We start from the raw sequence: 17011 nt of genomic DNA, 5'->3' as shown, positions 1-17011 counted from the left end.
TAGCACCTCACTTTTTTCCTGAGGCTGGCTTTGAACTCTCGATCCTCCTGTCTCAGCCTCCCAAACCACTGGGATTATAGGCATACACCACCATGCCTGGCTACTATTTATATTATTTTTAAATGATTTGGAAGTATGACATGTGTCATATGGAAAATAAAGAGAATATAGGTAGGAAATTATTCTAGGCAGAACTAATGCTGCATAAACCCTGGTGCAGGAAATTATTTGGCATTAGTGGAACTTATCAAAGATTAAAAATCAATTTAGGGTCTGGGGCTGTTGCTCAGTGGCAGAGCACTTGCCTAGCATGTATGAGGCAAATAAAATAAAGGCATGCTGTCCATCTACAACTGCAAAAAATATATATTTTTTAAAATTTAAAAAATATAAAAGTCAATTTAGTCAGATTTAATAAAAACACATGCACTCTATAGCAAAGGAACTAGTTGAAAAAAATAAATGTGTAAAGAGACAATTTCAAAACAAAGTGACAGCTGGGCGTAATGGTGCACACCTGTAATCCCAGCGGCTTGGGAGGCTGAGACAGGAGAATTGCGAGTTCAAAGCCACCTTCAGCAACAGGGAGGCGCTAAGCAACTCAGTGAGACCTGTCTCTAAATAAAATATAAAAAAGGGCTGGGGATGTGGCTCCGTGGTCGAGAATCCCTGAGTTCAATCCCTGGTAACAACAACAACAAAAGCGAAGTGACAATCATCATGACAGAGATAAGCAGTGTTCCACAGATGTACAACAACAACAAAAGCGAAGTGACAATCATCATGACAGAGATAAGCAGTGTTCCACAGATGTTCCTTAACTTATAATAGAGTTATATACCCACAATTTTAAGTTGAAGATTGGAAGTTGAAAATGCATTTAATACTGCTAACCTACCAAACATCCTTGCTTAGCAAGATAGTGAGCTATAGAGTCTCAGTTGTTTCCCTTGTGATCACGTGGCTGACTGGGAGCTATGGCTTGCTGCTGCTGCCTTTCATCTCAAGGGAGTATCATACTACATGTCACTAGCCTAGTAAAGGATAAAAATTTCAACTTTGAAGTACAGTTTCTATTGAAGCCCTCATAAAATCAGGGCTGGGGTTATGGCTCGGTGGTAAAGCCCTTGCCTAGCACATGTGAGGCACTGGGTTCGATCCTCGGCACCACATAAAAACAAATAAATAAAATAAATGTATTGTGTCCATCTACAACTAAAAAAGTATTTTTTTAAAAAATCATAAAATCAAACCAGTATAAGTTGCGGATTCTCTGTACATGAATACAGTCCCCCCCGCCTTACTGCAAGAGATACATTCCAAGACCTCCAGTGGATGCCTGAGACCACAGATAGTACAGAATTCTGTATATACCAATTTTCTTCCTATGCTTACAGACCCAAATTTAGGGCCTTTTCCATCTTAACTAAGCACTGTGGCCATAAGTTTTGCAGTTTAAGGTGCTACAGCAAAATTAGCATGAATTTCTTTTCCCATCTTCAGCATTTCACAGATAAAAATGTATTCCTACCATAAATTTTAGTAATCTCAGTACATGATTCTTTTTATTTATTGAGAACCTTTACCTTTTCAATTAAAGGAAGCACTTTATGTCTTCTCTTTGGCATATCCAAGTTCCCAGCATTTCTGCTCTTGTGCTTTGGGGTCATAAAATAAAGGCTACTTGAATATAAGCACTGAGAAACCTCAACAGCTGTATAATAACAGAGATAGTTACTAAGTGACTAACATTGGGAATCTCTATAGTGTGAACAGGCTGAATAAAGGGACGATTCACATCCTAAGCAAGAGAACAGGACTGCAGAGATCTCATCATACCTCTCAGAATGGTACACAATTTAATATTTTTTTACAGCGTTTGATAGCAGGTAATAAAACTGCAGAGAGCTAAACCCCAGGACTGGGGATGTAGCTCAGTGGTAGAATGCTTGCCTAGCAGAAGACTCTGTCCAATCCCCAGCAAAGGAAGGGAGGGAATGAGGGAGGAAGGAAGGAAAGGAGGGAAGGAGGGGAAGATTAGGAAAGAATGCAAGCAAAACCTGGATAAGAGAGGATTACTATATAAAGGAAGAGCCTTTGGCCAAGAGTAATTGGAAGAGGGGAGAGGTCAAGAACAGCTTCCTGTAAGTATGCATAGCTTATCTAAACTTGATAGAAGGAACTGCCTTAAAGGAATCATAAAAGCATAAACACAAAGGATGGAAAATTCTAGGAAATCATAAGCAGCTAGTGCGGATGGAGTATAAGGTATGAGCCCATAGAGGCTGCAGGCCAGCACATGGAAGATTTTGTGTGCCATAGCAGAAAACTTAGAATTGTTCCTATAATGTCATGAAGTTCTTGAAGGATTTTAAGAATGTAAGGGACATATCTGCATTTTAGGGTGATCACTCTGACAATGTTTGGCATACTAATTTAAGGGAGATTCAACTAAAAACAAGATCAGTTGAATAATTTCATCCTATACAACAAAGGCTTACACGTCAGTCATGAGTGGTTGGGATCTCAAGACAGGGATAATAAATAGTGGATAAAGTTGACAGAACTTTATGAATGCCAAGGTGTTGAGAATAGAGTGAGGGTGACTGAGAAAGAAAAGACAGGACCGGTTGGAATAGATGTGATGCTTAAAGTAGGCTAACCAATGACGCAGATCCCCAGTTTAGCTTTGCATTTCAAATTGAAAAGAAATGTATTCATCTCTTTTGTCTAGAATGCTCAGAGTAGGCAGGGACCATCTGGGGGTGGGTAGGCAGTCTCAGGAACCTTTGAATTGTAGCTTTGGTATCTTGGCCACTAGAACTCTGGAGCTTTCTTACAGGTTCTAGGAATGGAAACACAACGAAATTTCTAATATAAGAGTGATCACTTCCTCAAAAGTTAGTCCAGACCACACAACAGAAATCCTGTTTTCAGATTGAGAAATTAGAACAGAGATGTTCCAATTTTCATGCCTACCCTTGTGTACTTCACTCTTTCACTCTTTCCCTCTTTTCTTTGGCTTTGAGCAAGAAAAATCCTGGTCTAAAACAGAGAGAGACCTGCATTTATCTGCATTCAAAACAGTTTTACAATTGCTACACCGACCACAGCACAGCAGAGCAACTGCCAGAAAGTTGAGCTGATCCATCTGTTCCATACAAGCCTAACAAATTGTCCTGTCCTCCAGGAATGCCATAAAACAAACAGCCCACAACAACTGTAATTCATATATTTAATTTTTTTTTGCTTGCTTGCAAAAGAATTAAATTGATGTTGTTTTTCCATCATACTGCAATTAACAAGTTAGTCTCAGCACTATCTTTCTTACAATTAAAAACAAAATAAAGCCAGGCGCAGTGGTGAACACCTGTAATCCCAGCAACTCTGAAGCCTGAAGCAGGAGGATTACAAGTTTGAAACCACCCTCAGCAATTTAGCAAGACCTTCTTTGGGAGACCCTGTCTCAAAGTAAAAACTAAAGAGGACTGGGAATGTAGCTTGGTGGTAAAGTGCCTCTGGACTAAGTCCCTCATATTAAAAAATATGGGGGCACACACCTGTAATCCCAATGGCTCCAGAGGCTGAGACAGGAGGATTGTGAGTTCAAAGCCAGCCTCAGCAATGGCAAAGTGCAAAGCAACTTAATGAGACCCTGTCCCTAAATAAAACATAAATTAGGGCTGGGGATATGGCTCAGTGGTCAAGTTCCCCTGGGTTCAATGCCCGGTACCCACCCCCCAAAATACACACACACACACACACACACACACACCACATGTATATAGAAAACCAAGAAGCAAACAAGCATCTGGGATCCAAAGTGTGTCCCAAACAAAATGAAACAAAAAGAAAAATCCTAAAAATAAAACAAAACAAAAAATATTGCAAGGCCGTAACTGAAGTGTGAGTGAAAACCTCATCAGAAGTGTGAGTGAAAACCTCATATTTAAAATGATTAATTATAAGATTGTCTTACAATTTAATTTATGCTTTCCAAAATGCTAGATGCTTACTGTATGTTATCTGTTCTTTTTTTTTTTTCCCCCCATTAAATATTGGGAAGGGATTTTGGGGAGAAGAAAGAAAAGCAGACAGAATCAGGCCTACTTGAATGTACTAACCACTGTGGTTGAGACTTGCCCCATACACTAAAGCTTGAAGGAGGGAGTCACCATTCTAATTGAGAAAACCGGTGAGCCTACATACAAAAGATGTATAGGTGTTTTTCAGGCAAAAATAGAGACATTTTGATACTGAAAGCTCAGTCTTTGTCCAATGTTAATCCAATAACAAGGACATGATTTTTGAGAAAAAGAAAAAAGAAGTTTTATATCTTTGCTAACAAAAGAGAACACACAATGGACTCCTGTCCCAGAGGCTGTGATTTTAACTGTCAGGGGAAACAGTGGGCTTTTAAAGAGGGATTACAAAGGTTACACTCCAGTTGTGCCCTGTCAGGAGTCATAATTCTTTTGTAATCTTGAGAGAGAGCCATTTCTTGAACCACTGGTGCCAGTCCTAAAGGCTGGATTCCTGCATTCCTGAAATCCTTGAGCTGAAGGACAGATAACTCTGCCTAGGCTGGAAAGGTTAATCTTGCTTCCCCCATGGTGAGGTAGGGGGAAAAGCAGAAGAGAAAGGAAAAAAGAAATGTCAGTTTTAAAATTATATTCACAGCATGAAGTGGACCCCTGTTATAATTTCAGAAGACTGAATGATCAAACCCCAAAACACACCAGAGGACATTGTTCAGAATAAAGAAACATGAGGTTTGAAAACTAGGTGAAAGCAAAGAGATGTGAGGGCAGGGGTCAAAGGTAAGCTGTGATCCAGATTGCACTGGACCCCACATATACCATTGGTAGGTGCCTCCTGAACATCATTTCATGCTAAGAAATATTCTGAAAAGTATAGTAAGTGCATTTAGTTGAAAACTTATCCTTAAACAAAACATCAAAACAGATAGTTTGTCTTGAATTTCTGCGTTCTTTTCAATAGTAGCTGCAAGTTATAGATAAGTGGAGAGGGAGAGCTGCATGTTTGGGGGAAGAGGACAAGAAGAAGGAAAGGGACTCATCTCTAGAAATCTTGGGTTCAAATCCAAGTTCTGAAATCCATCTTGGGGAAGGGCATTCACCTTTTAGAATCTAAAAGATTTAGCAGGGCATGGTGATGCAAACTTATAATTCCAGCAACTCTGGAGACTGAGGAAGGAGGATCACAAGTTTGAGGACCCTCAGCAACATAGGGAGACCCTATTTCAAAAATAAAATATAAGCTGATGGGCTGGGGATGTGGCTCAAGCAGTAACACGCTTGCCTGGCATGCGCGGGGCACTGGGTTCGATCCTCAGCACCACATAAAAATAAAATAAAAAAAGATGTTAAAAAAAAAAAGAATACATATATATAAATAAGCTGGGTGCAGTGGCACACTCCTGTAATCTCAGTGGCTCTGGAGGCTGTGGCAGGATGATTTGGAGTTCAAAGCCAGCCTCAGCAACTTAGTGAGGCCCTAAGCAATTTAGCAAGATCCTATCTTTAAATAAAATAGAAAAAAGGACTAGGAATGTGGCTCAGTGGTTAAGCGCCCCTGGGTTCAATCCCTAATAACAAAAACAAAAAAAAAAGATGCAAATGATTTTTGGCCAAAGAAGATATAAATCCCTTTTAGACCCATTTCTCATTGGAACCGGTTTAATGTCTCATTGGTTATTAAAATCTTTGACATGTGTTTTTGTCTGTATATATGAAAATCATGGTTTTACTTGATTTTTAAAAAGTTATACTTTAACACTTACAGTACTCATTTCTTTGTATTTTTATCATCTCTAGCACAGTGTAAAGGATAGAGTATGTTTTAAATCAATGCTTATTGAATGAAGAGTTGTAAAACATTCTAACCAAAGACAAAAACAACAGATGCATATAAAATAACCCAGAAGCATTACTGAAAGCACATCCAGCAACCTGTCTGCCCATTTCAAAGTCTTCCACGATTCCTTTTCAAATAAAATGGTGCAGAAACCGTAATGCACAATGCCTGGATTCACCCCCAGTTCAAAAAAAAAAAAAAAAAATGGTACAAAGAAATATTATGGATGAGGGGTATAGCTCAGTGGCAAAGAGTACCCAGCATGAATGAGGCCCTGGGTTTCATCACCAGCACTGCAGGGAAAAAAAAGAAGAAAAGAAAAAAAAAAAATGTTATGGGTGAGAGCAAAGGAAAAAAAAAAAAAAACCCTTCTCAGTCTTGAGTGTCATATTAAGAAAGGTGTAAAAAAAAAAATGGTGTAATGAGAAGTAACTATTCATTTGGGACTTAAAAGAATGAATAGGAAGGAGGAGTGGAGGAAAAGTAGGGAATGTGGAGGGGAATGGAGTAAATGACATTCCATGTATGCATGTCTTTGTTAAAAAGAACACCACCTCTATGTATAACTATAATGCTCTAATAAAAATTTAAACAATAGAGAAAGAAAAACAAACAAAATAGAACAAATTGGGTTTTGTTTTGTTTTTTTTCAGTAATGGGTTTTAAATCCAGGTGTTTTTTTGTTTTGTTTTTTTTAACCACTGAGTTACACCTCCAGCCCTTTTTATTTTTTGAGAAAGGGTTTCACTAAATTGCCTAGGAATTTGTGATCCTCCTGCCTCAGCCTCCTGAGTTGCTGGAATTAGTCATGAGCTGCCACACTTAGTTGAATAGGGTTTGTGGAGAGATGGAGAAAAAGGACTTAGATCTAAGTGGAAAAATGAAGTGAGCATACAGAAGCACAACTCATTTTCATGAAATGGGAATGAGGTAGTTGTGTTAGTCAGCGTTTTCACTGCTGTGACTAAAGGACCTGACCAGCACAATAATAGAGGAGGAAGTTTATTTGAGGGTGCACAGTTTCAGAGTAGTCCATAGAAATCCAGTTCCAGGGCTGGGGATGTGGCTCAAGCGGTAGCGCGCTGGCCTGGCATCCACGCCGCCCGGGGTTCGATCCTCAGCACCACATACAAATAAAGATGTTGTGTCCGCCGAAAACTAAAAAAATAAATAAATATTAAAAAATTCTCTCTCTCTCTCTTTCTCTCTCTTAAAAAAAGAAGAAAGAAATCTAGTTCCATTCCTCAGGGCTTGAGGTGAGACTGAACATCACGATGGGAGAGGGTGGTGGAGAGAAGCAGCTCATCCCATGGTGATCAGAAAACAGGGAGTTTTTACTCTCCAGATACAAAAAATACACCCCAAAGCCATACCCCTAAAGTCTTACCTCCTCCAGCCATACCCTACCACTTCAGTTACCAGTCAGTTAATCCCTATCAGGGGATTTATTTACTGATTGGGTTAAGACTCTTATAACCCAATAATTTCTCCTCTGAACCTTCTTGATTGTCTCACATGTGAGCTTTTAGGGGACACCTCACATCCAAACCATAACAGTATTCTGATACACCCTGGTATATGAAGTAGAATAAAGGAGATTGGGACCAAAATATAGAGGTCATTTTGAGGACCAACCCTAGGCTGAGTCTGGTCATCATTCAAAGATAGTGGGGAGCTGTTCAGGTTTTGAGCTGGAAAAGAGCTGGTGCATTGGCAGAGGCAGGAGCATGGTGAGTTCAAAACCAGCCTCATCAATTTAGCAAGATGCTAAGCAACTCAGTGAGACCCTGTCCCTAAATAAAATACAAAATAGGGCTGGGGGTGTGGCTCATAGTAACAAGATTAACTGGACAGCAGTATGTAGGGCAGAGTGGAGTGAAAAGAAATATACAGCAGCCAGGGAGCTGGAAATATGAAAATAGAGTTTATGCCCGATGTGGTAGTATGGGTCTGTAATTTCAGCTACTCCAGAGACTGAGGCAGGAGTCTTGCTTGAGCCAAGGTTTGGAGGCCAGCCTATGCAACACAGCAAGACTCCATGAAGTAGAAGGGGGTGGGGGACGAAGATGAAGATGAAGACAAAGACAAAGAAGGAGAGACACAGATATGAGAATCGTCACAATAGTGTAATATTGAAATGTGAGGGCATATTGAGAAAATGTTTTAAGTATATTATTAGTTACAGTGTTCAGTTCTCTCCTCCACTCCTCCTCTCCCCCTAGGACTGTGAGCTCTTCAGGGGAGGAACTATGTATGTCTCATTCCTATTTGTTTTCTCAGTGCTGGGCATAGTGCCTGACACAAGCTCAGTAAATATCTGTTGAGGAAAAAGGATATGCAGAGAAGAGAGAAAACATTTTTCTCAGAGAGGTGGTAAGAGCAAAATGCATGATAGTACTGAAAAAGTTTTTATATAATGGAGAGAGAATGGATGGACTCTTCATTGGATAGCTTTAAATCTTTTCAGAAAAGTATCGGATGAGCTTCAGAGCATCACATGATTGAGGAGGGGTTAAAGGCTTAGAGTGAAACAATATAGACAGCTGCAGCCAGAAATGTGCTTGGGAGACTCCCATATGCTTGCATGTCTTTTTTTTAGTGCTGTTCTATGTATCTGGAATGCTCCCTCAGCCCTTTTCTTCCTGCCTCTTGTCTTTTATTTAGTCTGCTCATCTGTCAAAGCCTGATTCAAATACCAATTTTTCTGGGCCAGTCTCCCTGATATTATTTCAAGTAAATCATTTCTTGTTTTTTTCTTTTTTCTATGTTTATATTTCTCTTCTTGTTAAGCCCACTTGATTATAAGTTACTTGGAAGAGGGTTTTACTCATCTGACTTCCTCCTGACCCAAAGGAAGATCTCCATGTTTGCTGCCGGTTAAGTCAAACAGGTTTACGGATAGGATTGCTGAATGGCAGAGAGGACAAAGATGAAATTATGTGGCTGAAGTTTTGATGGATTAGATTAGCATGGTTTCTGTAACTAACAGGAGTGATAAACTAAGAAAATTCAGGGAAAGTTTACAAAAGTAGAGGCAGACAACAAGTCTCAAGGTTTTTTTGTTTGTTTGTTTTAGTTTGTTTCCTAGTTGGAGAAAATCAAAACTTGCTCCTCCTAACTGGGAAAGCAAAAGCATGATGCTCATTTGAATTTTATGAAAGAAGAAACATATTTTTCCTACCTATTCTTACAAAACTGCAATAAAGTTAAAAAAAGGAAAGAAAATCAAACAATGAAAGCCATAGTGTCAGACTTGAATTATGACCATTTACCTCCAGTCTCCTCACCAAATTCTCAAATTATAAGAAAAAAATAGATTGATTTTTCAGTTTTACTCTTTCTCCTTCATTTGTAAACTTTACGAAAGAATAGTTAATGAGCAGTGAAATGAATGCAAGAGGGAAAAAAGAAAGAGGGAGAGAGGTAACTGCAATATGTAAGAACAAGATGAATTTCAAAGACCCGTGTTCAGGGCTGGGGTTGTGGCTCAGTGGTAGAGTGCTCGCCCAGCATGCTTGAGGCACTGAGTTTGATCCTTAGCACCACCTAAACATAAAATAAAGATGTCATGTCCTCTTAAAACTAAAAAATAAATACTAAAAAAAAATGGGAATAATAACTACTTGGGAAAAAAATAACTACTTGGAAAAACTGTGGTAAGAACTAAACTAGATCGCACCTAAATGCTCTTAAGACAAAGAGTGTAGTGTATTTTGAAGATATCACATGCAAGTGGTAGAAAATGCAACAGACAGAAAAAAGTTTACAGGGCAAGGGTAAATCTCTCCATTCTTACTCTCTGTCCCCTCAATTCTCCTCAGAGTCAACTACTGATACCATTTATTGTATACTATTCCAGAAAAATTCTATGCTGAGAGTACACAGAACTGTGCACTTCTTTCTGTAACTTAGATATGTGAACTTCAGTAATTAAATGCTACACAGATATATTATTCATGGAAGGAGAAGCGAGGCCTAAACAAAATTGTACTGCTATTGAGAACCAAGGCATCTTGGACTATTAGAATCAGCCCCAAGCTTGGCCACTTAGTGCCACTGGGAGTATTCCCTTTCTTCATCTTGACATCAGCAGGGGAGGAACACTGAGAGCCACATTGCTTGACTCTGCCTCCATCTTTCCCACAGGTGATCACTTACTCCAGTCGTCATGTCTACAATAACTTAACTGAGGAACAGAAGGGCCGAGTGGCATTTGCTTCCAATTTCCTGGCAGGAGATGCCTCCCTGCAGATCGAGCCTCTAAAACCCAGTGATGAGGGCAGGTATACCTGCAAGGTGAAGAATTCAGGGCGTTATGTGTGGAGCCACGTCATCTTAAAAGTCTTAGGTAAGGCAGAGTGCCAAGGTAAATGTCATATCTTAATAAGATCTCTGTGAGAGATAGGCAAATAAGTCATGGTGGTACAAAACTTTGTGTTCAGCACTTTGTATTATACGCTTAGAGGTCACCTAGTCCAGCTCCCTGCAAAGAAGCATTTATGTTCTGTATTTCAGCCATATTTTCCATGATAGCCCATTACAAAATTTAAATAGCCTCTAGTGTTTGTATTTTTTTGCGGGGGTGCGGGGGTAGTGCTGGGGATGTAACCCAGGGCCTTGCAGGCACTCGACCACTGAGCAACATCTCCAGCTCCCTTATAGTTATCTTAAATCTCTCAGAGATGATTCAAATTTATTGTTGTTGCTATTATTATTATTTTGGTACTGGGCATTGAACCCAGGGGCATCTTACCACTGAGCTACATCCCCAGCCCTTTTTAATTTTGGGACAGGGTCTCACCAAGTTTCTGAGGATGGTTTTGAACTTGCAATCTTCCTGACTCAGCCTCCCAAGTTACTGGGATTACCATGGCACCCACCTTATTTTTTGATAGCAAAACCTACTAAGTTCTACTTAATTAGCTCCAATTTAATGATTTTCTATCCTTATTTCAGTTTCAATAAAATCACACTTAACATTCCTAAAATTTCCTAAAAAAACAATTCCTCTTCTTTGAAAAGTATGTAGTTGTTTCTGAGGTAGCCCCTAAAAATTACAACAGCACCACTAGTAGCAGCTTAAACTGTGTGTGTGGCAGAGGGTGAATAAAGTGGGTTGAAATCACAGGGTAATATAACCCATGCCTAGTTGAATCCCAACTCAAAGGTCAACCATAAGGTATGGCTGGAGAAACAACTCAATTGAACATAGTTTTTCCTTTGATGTGGTGTTTAGAGAATCTTTGAATCATTACACCTTTATTCTCTTTTTTGGGCAGTGAGACCATCCAAGCCCAAGTGTGAGTTGGAAGGAGACCTGACAGAAGGAAGTGATCTGACTCTGCAATGTGAGTCATCCTCTGGCACAAAGCCCATTGTGTATTACTGGCAGCGAATCCCGGAGAAAGAGGGAGAGGATGAACATTTGCCTCCCAAATCCAGGATTGGTAAGTCATCTTTCTCCCAGTCTACTGTGCCAATAAGATAGAACTGTGTCCATGAATTCTAAATCTGCTTTGTCAGCAACTCACTATATGACCTTGAGGACATTGTGGAACCTCTTGAAAATGGAATTTTTTTTTATCCATAAACTAGGACAGAAAATCTTTCTTCAAATGCCATATAAAAGTGGTAAAAGAGATTAGGAAAAAATATTACAGAAATCTATCATATCTAATTGTCTTGTTTAGTATTCCATAAAGATCCACAATCTATTTTTTTTTTTTTTTTTGTACCAGGAATTGAACTCAGGGGCACTTGACCACTGAGCCACATCCCCAGCCCTATTTTGTATTTTATTTAGAGGCAGGGGCTTACTGAGTTGCTAGGCACCTCAGCATTGCTGAGGCTGGCTTTGAACTCAAGATCCTCCCGCCTCAGCCTCCCAAGCCAGTGGGATTACAGGGATGCACCACTGTACCTGGCAAGATCCACAATCTTTTCTAACTTTTGAAGATGTACTACAATTTAAAAGAATATTTACCTGTTTTCCCATGCTAAAAAATGAATCTTTTCTATTCATTCTTATCAAATTACAATACAGAATCTTAGGTCAACAATGTCCTATATAGTCAAAAATAAATAAAGATTCTGTCACTAAGGCGGCTTAATGTCATTCTTTCTCCTTGTATAGACTACAACAACCCTGGCAGAGTTCTGTTGCAGAATCTCACCATGTCTTCTTCTGGGCTCTACCAGTGCACAGCAGGCAATGAGGCTGGGAAGGAAAGCTGTGTGGTGCGAGTGACTGTACAGTGTAAGTATCCAAAGGATTTTTTTGTTTTATTTTTGCATTGTGGTTCAATGTAAGACATTTTAATCATGAGCAAGAGTAGGGTCAAGGTCAAAGTCTTTATTTCCAGAAGGATATGGCAATTACCAAAATAAATTTGGCAGTTGCAGAGACCATTCAACAATTGCGTCTGACTCTATTTGCCAGCTTGTAAATTAACCTGCCCTCTAATGAAATGTAGGCTGGGATATAGCTTAGTGGTAGAGCACTTGCCTAGCATGCATGAGGCCTTGTGTTCAATCAATCCCCAGCACCAGAAAAAAAAAAAAAAATACTTCAGCCAGGTGCAGTGGCACACTCTTGTAATCCTAGCAGCTCTTGAGGCTGAGGCAGGAAGATCACAAGTTCAAGACCAGCCTCAGCATCTTAGTGAGGCCCTATACAACTTAATGAGAACCTGTCTTAAAATAAAAAATAAAAAGGGCTGAGGATGGAGCTCAGAGTGTTGGGTAAAGCACCTCTGGGTTCAATCCCAGTACCGACCCACCCCCACCCAAAAAAAGACTACTTACTTAAATGAGGAAACTAGTAAAATGTTTAAAGAGCATTTAAGAAGGGATAGAAACAATTTAACAAAGAAAGTGAAGATTGCTGAGTTAGGCATTGGACTGGTTAATATTCTTCAAAATCACAGACCATAATTTCTGGAGTCACTTGTTTAACTGGTACCAGCAATCATTTCTGTCTTTATTGGACAGAGATTTACCAATTGCCCCTCTACCTAGAAGTACATTATCAATCATTGTACTTCTTATGTCTGTTTTCAAGTTTCAGGTTATTTTTTCTCACAGATTTAACAGGCACTTCACAGAAAAAGAAATACTGTTAACTGTGTTTATATCAATAAAATAAGAGGACCTCTCCAAAACCCCACACTTTTTATTTTGTATATTTACTTTGGGGCTGGGATTCACTCCAGGAGCACTTTACCATTATGCTACATTCCTAGCCTTTTTATTTTTTTAAATATTTTTTTTTAGTTGTCAATGGGTCTTTATATATATATATATATATATATATATATATATATATATATATATATATATATTTACATTTATATATTTATATGTGGTGCTGAGAATCGGACCCAGTACCTCACACATGCTAGGTAAGTGCTGTGCAACTGAGCCACAATCCCAGCCCAAGCCTTTTTATTTTTTGAGACAGGGTCTCATTAGGTTGCTTAGGACCTAAGGCTGGTCTCGGACTTGTGATCTTCCTGTCTCAGCTTCCCCAGCTGTTTCCCCAGCTGCTGGGTTTACCATGCCCAACTTACTCTTTTTAAAATTTTAAGCCTGGGCTGGGGATGTGGCTCAAGCGGTAGCGCGCTCGCCTGGCATGCGTGCGGCCCGGGTTCGATCCTCAGCACCACATACAAACAAAGATGTTGTGTCCGCCGAAAACTAAAAAAAATAAATAAATATTAAAATTCTCTCTCTCTCTCTCTCTCTCTCTCTCCCTCCCTCTCTCTTTAAAAAAAATAAATAAAAATAAAATAAACTAAAAATTTAAGCCCTCATCTTAGTAAATTTAAAAATAAATGTAGTGCCAATTATAAGAAAGATTATGAGGAAATAGGAGTTTTTACATTTTTTATCAGAGTGTAATCTAATAGCACCATTTAGTTTAATCTACAGACTTTGGGGTAGTAAAAACAGTGAAGTAAAATATATCAAATACATAAATCCTAAATGTACATTTTGATAGACTTTCAAAAGTAAATATACCTATATAACCAGTATCATAATTATGGACCCATCACAGTTTCTTCTACCATTCCATTACCCAGATTACTAACTTTATCCATTATTAATACTTTATTCTAAAATTACTTTAATAGGAATACTTTTACTTTACTTTAAAGAAATGAAATTATTCCATTTATGTTCAGCTTCTTTTTTTTTTTTTGGCGGGGGGGGGGGGCAAGTACCAGGGATTGAAGTCAGGGTACTCGACTACTGAGCCACATCCCCAATGCTAGTTTGTATTTTATTTAGAGACAAGGTCTCACTGAGTTACTTAGATCCTAACTTTTGCTTCTGACTTTGAATTCATGATCCTCCTGCCTTAGCTTCCCCAGTAACTGGGATTACAATTGTGTGCCACCACACCTGGCCATTTTATAGTATTCCATTGTATGAGTATATAACAATTAGTGACCCATTTTACTTTAGATGGAAAAGTTTTATCCAGCAATACTTATGTGAATTTTTCCTTCAGAGATATTCCATAAGTGTGCAAATACATATGAGAAAGAATAATATATTTTGAATTGTGACAACGTGAAAGCAACCCAAATTTCTAGTAACAGAAAATTCATCTTGATTAGATGTGTGTTGGGGGTGTAGTAGCAGGGAAAACACATTCCTTAAGTTGATATTACTCAGATAAAATAAATCCAGCACTTTGAGAAGTTAAGTAAAAGATATCTAAAGTTCAACTTTTTCAAAAAGTCAATTTTTAAGTAAAGAGGTCATTTTGTTTATAAAGATATTAGAAAAAAATAAAGATAGCAGGACAAGAATAACCAGCACTTTCTATTGAGTATACTTCTAAAATATAGGTAATATTCATCTACCTGCTTTTGTATACATTACTCCTGCCCAACCCAACCCACCACGATCTCTAACCTGCCATAATATAAGCATGCTAATTTGTGTCACTGCTTCCCCTTTCTTCTTCATGATCCATTTTTCCTATAATAGCCATGGAATACTTTCTCAAATGTAACTTGGATCATGTTACTTATCTATAGCTCTTAAGGCATATAAGGCCCTGTATGAGTTGGTCCCAAGTATTTTAATAGGAATACTATTATCCCATCTCTGACCTCATGTGACCTCAGCCCCCTACTCTATATCTTGCTTACTATGCCCCAAACCCATACATATTCATTGCACTTGCTACTCCTTCTGTCCTAGATAATCAGAAGAAACAGCCTTTTCTATAATTTTTTTATAAATATCTTTTTTAGTTGTAGGTGGACACAATACCTTTATTTATTTATGTGGTGCTGAGGATCGAACTCAGCGACTCATACATGCAAGGCAAGCACTCTACCACTGAGCTACAACCCCAGCCCTTCTATCATTTTTTATCTCAACTCAAAATATCACTTCTTCAGAGTCCCAATGACCCAAACTCAAGTGGTATCCCCTCATTCTCTAAGTGATCACTCAATACATTTTTACTTTCACGGTATGTAAATATTATCTGAAATTGTTTTTATGTACTTATTATCTATTTTCCCCCTTCTGGAATATAAACTCAAAAAAAAAGCAAAAATCCTTGTCTATCTTCACAAATGCCTAAAACTGTGCCTGCTAAGCACTTAATAAATATTTAGTGTATGGATAAAAGAGTGTGTGAGTTACTAATGTGCAAAATCACATTCACTTTGATTTCTAAATTTCTTTTCTTTTTTTTTTTTTTTGGTACCAGGGATTGAACCCAGTGGCACTTAACCATTTAGCCACATCCTCAGCCTTTTTTGGATTTTATTTAGAGACAAAGTTTCATTGAGTTGCTTAGGGCCTTGCTAAATTGCTGAGGCTGGCTTTGAACTCACGATCCTCCTGTCTCAGCCTCCCAAACCACTGGGATTACAGGTGGGCGCCACTGCACCCAGTCTGATTTCTAAATTTCTAGGATCCACTGGTAATTCCCACATGGAGTCTAACATTATTGGCTATACTCTTTTTTGTTTTACTGTTGGAAGAAGAGGGAAGTTAGAGAAAGCAGAGAAGTTGATAGAGCCACAGGATTGCCTAAATGATGATCTTATTAAGGCTGACAAATATTCAGATCTAATACAGTAACTATTCTAGCCCAGTTTATCATCTGAACTAACACAGACTTATTCAATAAAATTTAGGCCAATTGCTAGTGAAGTCTGTGATTCAATATTTACAACTGCAAAAATATCAAGAGGGACAGTCATGTAACACAAGAGGATAATGGGGTGCTATTCTGGAAGTCAGATATAAATGAAATATATAAATGGAAGTCAGCAACTCAGCAAGGCCCTCTCTCTAAATAAAATTTAAAACTGAGAATGTGGCTCAATGGTAAAGCAGGTTCAATCCCTGGTACCTTTGGTGTGTGACACTGCACCCAGCTAGGGCTTTTTTTTTTTAAAGTTCCTGTATTTCCTAGCTTATGTTAGGTTTTACTTGTGCTTCTGCTTCTGAGAAAACAGATGTACAAAGCATCGGCATGGTTGCAGGAGCAGTGACAGGTATTGTGGCTGGAGCCCTGCTGATTTTCCTCTTGGTGTGGCTGTTAATCCGAAGGAAAGACAAAGAGAGATATGAGGAAGAAGAGAGACCAAATGAAATTCGGTAAGCCTCCCAAGTTCCACTTCCACCAACTTTTATTTCTAGGGCCAGTTCCTTAGTAACTAGTCAAAATAAATATTCCCAGTTTCTTCTGAATCATGACTTTGTTAAAATGATTATTCTGTTAAGGAAAGAAGTTGTGGTCTAGGACAGGTCTGGTTTACCTGGACTTTATTGTGAAACTATCCTCAACAGAGATATAAAAGTTCAACTTTCCATTACTTCTGATTCATTTCCATGTTCAAAGGGCATACAATAAAGGCTGGGCCTACAGGCCATAAAAGGGTTCACATACACAAACTCTATGTCAGGGTAAATGCTATAGAAATCATTTCATGTGGAGACATCCTCCCAGTGTAATAGGATGGATCTCTGGGCCAAATACCAAACCTTTGCCGAGCACTAAGTCTTAAGAAATGAGGAAGTGCTTTGTTCCCTAAATGGCTGCCTTCTGATGGTATTGTTTGAGGTTTAAAACTTGAGGAACTTATTGGGAAACCTCAGG

General features: G+C 38.7%; 1 protein-coding gene across 1 annotated transcript in view; it reads left to right on the top strand.

The window, feature by feature from the left end:
• The window catches only part of Clmp (CXADR like membrane protein), a 97356-nt gene that overhangs the window by 74197 nt on the left and 6148 nt on the right, over positions 1-17011 (top strand). Inside the window, exons 3-6 of the mRNA XM_027930597.2 lie at positions 10024-10225; positions 11157-11324; positions 12011-12133; positions 16368-16509. Of these exons, the coding sequence (XP_027786398.2) occupies positions 10024-10225; positions 11157-11324; positions 12011-12133; positions 16368-16509 (635 nt within the window). The remainder of the gene's footprint in view (positions 1-10023; positions 10226-11156; positions 11325-12010; positions 12134-16367; positions 16510-17011) is intronic.

This window comes from Marmota flaviventris, chromosome 9, assembly GCF_047511675.1.
Source record: "Marmota flaviventris isolate mMarFla1 chromosome 9, mMarFla1.hap1, whole genome shotgun sequence".
Lineage (NCBI taxonomy): Eukaryota > Metazoa > Chordata > Mammalia > Rodentia > Sciuridae > Marmota > Marmota flaviventris.
The sequence above is the reverse complement of the archived record's forward strand: the minus strand, read 5'-3'. Positions and strand labels throughout refer to the sequence as shown.